Source organism: Magnolia sinica, chromosome 7 (assembly GCF_029962835.1).
Source record: "Magnolia sinica isolate HGM2019 chromosome 7, MsV1, whole genome shotgun sequence".
In the NCBI taxonomy this organism is placed as follows: domain Eukaryota; kingdom Viridiplantae; phylum Streptophyta; class Magnoliopsida; order Magnoliales; family Magnoliaceae; genus Magnolia; species Magnolia sinica.
In genome coordinates this window covers 69,357,743-69,363,276 of record NC_080579.1, presented here as the reverse complement: position 1 = coordinate 69,363,276, position 5,534 = coordinate 69,357,743, and the positions used below count along the sequence as shown (strand labels likewise).

At 41.4% G+C, this 5,534-nt stretch overlaps 1 protein-coding gene across 1 annotated transcript; it reads right to left on the bottom strand.

Moving 5' to 3' along the window:
* Window positions 1-1,867: 1,867 nt before the first annotated feature.
* LOC131251430 (gibberellin-regulated protein 5-like) lies at window positions 1,868-5,309 on the bottom strand. Its single transcript, XM_058252119.1, has 3 exons — window positions 5,173-5,309; window positions 4,246-4,276; window positions 1,868-2,277 (listed from the first exon to the last, which is right to left on the bottom strand). Exons 1-3 carry the CDS (start codon window positions 5,245-5,247, stop codon window positions 2,096-2,098), a joined length of 288 nt encoding a protein of 95 aa, XP_058108102.1. The 5' UTR covers window positions 5,248-5,309; the 3' UTR covers window positions 1,868-2,095.
* Window positions 5,310-5,534: the final 225 nt, after the last annotated feature.

Sequence of the window (5,534 nt, the reverse complement as noted above, 5' to 3'; positions counted from 1 at the left end):
CAGGTATCTGAGGGGCATAATCAACACTGGGATCATTTTCGGAGGACATGGAGCTTCAGGTGGAGTTGTAAGCTATGTGGATTCGGATTATGTAGGTGATCTGGATAATAAGAGGTCCACTACGGGATATGTTTTCACATTAGCAGGAGAAGCGGCATGTTGGAGATCTCCGCTAGAGTCTATGATAGCGTTGTTTACAACCGAGGCAGAATATATAGCTGTGACGGAGGCATCAAAGGATGCATTGTGGTTGAAACGTCTGATAGGAGAACTATGGTTAAAACAAGAGGCGATTCAGTTTCATTGTGATAGTCAAAGTGTCATCTATTTGGAGGTGAATCAGGTGTATCATGCATGAATTAAGCACATCGACGTGAGGTTCCACAAGATAAGAGAGCTCATTACTTTATGAGAGATTTTGTTTCAGAAGATTCATACGAATGAGAATGCCACGAACATGTTGACTAAGCTAGTGACCACAAATAAGTTCAAGCACTGCTTAGGCTTGATCAATCTTGTCATTCATTAATGAAAATTGGGTACCCTTGCGCAAGGGTGCAGATGAAGCTACATTCCAGGTGGAGTATGCAGGGAGCAGTCTATGCTGAAGGTGAAGGTTGCATGGGAGGTTTTCAGGGTGACTTGGAAGAATGCAAGTCAAGGTGGAGATTATTGTATACGATGCCTTGTATTCTTCCAATATGCTGTGTAGAGTCATACTGTCTTGGTTCAACCAAGTGCATTTTCAGTTCGATAAAAAATTGATGGAAAGACAAGTTGCACATTGTGATGTTTTGCACCTTTTCAGTTTGACCAAAAAGTGCTTCGGGTTGCTTTAATCAGACCAAAGGTTCTATTCGGTTCGACCAGACTTGTTACGTAGAGTTGCAAAATCAGGCTATTTAGGTCTAATTTGAGATTAGAGCTTGTATTACATTATTATATTACGAGTGTTCTCTCTAAAGGCGGGGGTTTTCGCGAGGTGAGAGAGTTTCCGACACTAGTAAGGGTTTTTTTAAGGGGTTGCACATTTTAAGCGGAGATCGGGTGCATCTGTAATCAAAGAAGGTGAGTTTGTAAACTCTAAAGTTTTTATTACAGTGGATCTCTATCGCTTTGTGCCTTGGTTTTTTCCCACAAGGGTTTTTCAAGTAAATATCTTATGTTCTAAGGTTGCTTGCTTTATTGTTTAGGTATTTTACTTTATTTGATTGTTCTATCTTCATTGTATGTGTTTTACTTTATTTGATTGTTCTATCTTCATTGTATGTGCTTCCGCAAAGTGCACAAATTAACGGTGGTATCAGATCCAAATTTCTAATACGTAATGTTGATTTCCATTTACTGAGGGGTATGAATCTCAACTTAGACAATCTATTTTCCTGCCAATTCATCGGATGGTTAATCACTTGATCACAGTTATTCTTAATAATTGTAATCAATTTCGAATCAATGAGAAAAACATTTCATTATAATCAATCTTATCCGTCTATTTCCTAGCCATTTCTCAGATGGTCAGAAACACTAGATCAAGGTGACTCCTGACGTTCATCGTGATCATGTAGGCCCAATAGGATGTACAATATAGATCAATGATACGACCTTTTCCAACATAGGAAATGCGGACACCTCTATTTCCTAGCAATTAATTAGATGCCTAGAATAATCTATTAAAGTGATTATGAAGAAGCTTAGGCAATCAAAGGTGGTCCCACATAACTGATGGTACAGATTAATAATCAAACCTTTTCTAGTGTTAATGGATCTTTTATATATATATATATATATATATATATATATATATATATATATTTCAAAGGTGAAGAAAATGACAAATCAAATAACATTTTGTATTGGCCTTGCCAAACAGACATGAAGACCAACTTGAAATTTGGGGACATGTTATCCAAACACAATAATATTTAATGAACTCTATTTAACAAAATTGTGCATCCAAACACTCCCTGAAATCAATTTGACTTGTACCAAGTCCACATCCGCAGCAATACACCTCTCATATAGGCATCATATCCGATACTAATAACTTTAAATAACTCAGACCCCATCAATGAACATAATCACACATGAAATAAAATCAAGGGCACTTAGGCCCACCTTCCTTTGTCTTCCAGTTGTTGTAACACGGGCACGTTTGCTTGTTCCCGTACGTGCCAGGTGGGACACACAGGCACTTTGAGCAGCATTTGAGGCAGAAGAACATGCATGGCTTCCGATGTGATGTTGCCGAGCATCGATACGAACACCGGCCCCCACAATCTGTATAGATTTTTACAACATTTTAGTTTTCTTCATCCATCAGAGAGTCCACAAATCAGGCCCATACTTGGGGTGGCAATGGATAAGTGGGGCCCAAATGTACAATTTAGGACAGGTCTTTCCCATACCAGTCATAAACAGGCTTAATGGGATTTGAGCCTGGCCCATTTACAATCAAGCTTGAAATTCAGTTTTTTTTTTTTTTTACATGGACCTGTATATCAGGTCCAAGCCTACTTAGTGGTGGGCTGGACACAGCATGGAGGGCAAACATAGTTCATTGCCAGCCCTTCATATGCTGGTCTGGTCTGAGTCGAGAGCCCATGATCGAAATACCTGGCTCCTGATAGCTCAATAGGTGTCTAGGTCCGAAATTGGCTCATCTTGCTAGCCAAACACCCAATTTGAAAGTGGACCTGGTATTAGTTGTTATTGGGCTTAAAACACAGTTTGGGCTTGCGGTATGGATTGACAACTCGTCCTATTCAACTTCGACTCAGAGCCGGTCCGCTCGCATTAGTCAGAATTGAAAATAGGGCTGTCAATGTGTCGGGTAGTCCCGATGGGCCTTCGGGCTTGGCTTACATTGGGCTGGGTTTGGGGTAGTGTATCAGACGCTTAAATCAGGAGACCGATTGTAAATCGGGCCAGACTAGGGCTAGCAACCCAAAAGCACATTAACCCTGCCCGGCTTGATAGGTCTTTTTTAAACTTAATTTTCCCCTTTTTCTTTCATTCTCTCCTCTCTCTCACACACGACGCACACCAAAATATCATTTATCCGAGAAGATATTCAGGGATCGGCCTCGGGCAGACTCGGGTCGGGTTTTGTGTAAATGTCCTGGGGTGGAGTCAGGCTGGACTATTTCAGACCGTCAAGGGCCCAGGCTGGATTTGGGCTTAATTCAGATTTGCAGCCTGGCTTTGACAGAGCTCGGCCCAGCCCTAACCCGGTCCATTGACAGCCCTAATTGAAAACAGGGTGACTCAGCTGGACTCGGAAGATTAGAAATTATCCAGTGCTCTAAGAGCACTACAAGTTATGGTACGCCTAGTTGCATTCAAAAAAAAAAAAAAAAAAAAAACACACCCATCAGATGGTTCAATCAATTGTAAATTGGCCTCTCTCTTTTATATGATTCGAATTCGGTGCTGGAAAAGCTCTGTGGGCCTCACCATGATGTATGTGTATTATCCATGCTGTCCATATTTTTTCCCAGCTCATTTTATATATGGATCGAAAAAATGAGATAGATCCAAATCTCAGGTGTACCACATCACAGGAAACAGTGGTAATTGAATGACCACCATTAAAACGTTCCTAGGGCCCACTGTAATGTTTATTTCACATCCAACCTGTTGATTAGGTCACACATACCTGGATGAAAGGTAAAAAATACATCACCTTCATCCAAAGCTCAATAAGTTTTTAATGGTGAGCGTTCAATCACCACTGTTCCCTGTCGTGTTGTCCACCTGAGATTTGGATATGCCTCATTTTGGGGATTATGCCCTAAAATGAGCTAGAAAATGGACGGATGGCACGGATAAAACACATACATCATTGTGGTGGCCACAGAACCGACCAGTACCGATCTTGGTACTGGAGGGGTCACTACCGAATCCGAGTCCTCTTCCATGGCCACTTGTTTTCTAGCTATGGATGGGACGGTCAGGATCGCCTGCCAATAGGGATACTTTAGAACAGTAAGCAACCCATGATGTTTTCCAATAGATGGATGGATCAAATTGTTGTTAAGACTTATTTCACATAAACAATCTTGACCGTGCATTTTATAGACTATCAATTGGATGCCCAGAACGTTCCGATGGGGACAATTTTTATAGGGTATCCCATAACATGCTTGTCAGGCCTAATGGACGGCCCGGATTGATCAGTTGGACTGTCCAACTGGCCCGATGCAACTAAGAGCACTACAAAGATACAACATACAAAAGGGACAATACCTTTAGGACGTAGCTTGGCATGGCCGTAGCTCTGCAGAAGGAAAGAAAATACATCAGATGAACAAACCCTACTGACAATATAACTACATCTATCACATTTCAAATCCTCCAACTGGGTCGAGTCGACTCGGTCGAGTTAAGTTGAAACTCAACTCAATATTTAAACTATATCCATGAACCTGGAGTGAATCAAACACGCGCATCAAAATGATCTTTTGGAAATGATTCTAGACCGATATGTGGGTCCCCTGTGATGTGTGGATGACATCCAATCCGTCCATCATATGCCCCATTAAAATGCTTCTAGATTGTGTGTGGGGCTCACCATTTTTTTGTATCTACCATCCAATCCATTCAAAATATATGACCCACCAGGATGATAGATAGCCCAAAAACTCAGGCCATTCCAAAACTCAAGAGGACCACAACAAAAGAGGTTTTGGGTATGATTTAAAATGATGTGACCCACCTGAATTTTGAATTGGCATGATTTTTGGATGACAAGGAGAAGATGAGAGGGCTCACATGATGGATGGATTGGATGTCATGTACATATTACCGTGGGTCCCACACATGGCATTGTAATTTAAGCTCAAACTACAAATCTTTGCAGTGGATTTGGAAATCCCATTTCGCTCGCACTACAAATCTGAAGGAAACGTAAGATAAACTTTATTACTATTATTTTTTAAAATCTGAATCAGGATGACTGGAACTGAGTCACTTGAGTCACCCGAGTCACAAACAAATCTTCACCCAAGCAAGTCAGGAAGGTGTATCAACTCAAAACTCGACTGATGCGAGTTTGCTGAGTTCCAAATGGATTAGACCATTTTTGGAATTATGCACAGAAAATCAAGTTGACTCAGCTGAGTTTCGAGTGGAACTGAGTCAACTCATTTTAGAACTATGGCATGTAGACATTACCTCCACAAACGAGAATGACAATAGAAGAAGAAGCATTAGCACCGGTAGTGATTGGAAGAAGTGAGATCGTGCCATTTCTAAAATGAGTAGTGGATGTGAGAGTGAAGAGAATTGGGTTTTATTTATAGAGTAGACAGGGCTCAACACATGCAATCAGAAGCGTTGATTGTGGCAATAAAGCCGGTATGAAGGGCCCTCTGATTGAAGAATGTGGGCCTGTTAGGTATTGAAAGGGATGCGAGAAGTGCGCCGCGATAGCCGTGAATTTCGTGCGGCGGTGAAGTTACATTCTCTCGGTGCGCTGCGGGAGCACCGATTGAATGTGGCCCCGCCATTCGGGCATTTGCATCGGTGATTTGATT

Bases quoted from the DNA above. Each gene is read 5' to 3' on its own strand.
- LOC131251430 (XM_058252119.1), bottom strand. From the start codon at position 5,247: ATGGCACGATCTCACTTCTTCCAATCACTACCGGTGCTAATGCTTCTT. The intron at 4,277-5,172 runs GTAATGTCTACA...TTCCTTCTGCAG, and splicing joins TGTCATTCTCGTTTGTGGAG to AGCTACGGCCATGCCAAGCT. The intron at 2,278-4,245 runs GTATTGTCCCTT...AAATCTATACAG, and splicing joins TGCCAAGCTACGTCCTAAAG to ATTGTGGGGGCCGGTGTTCG.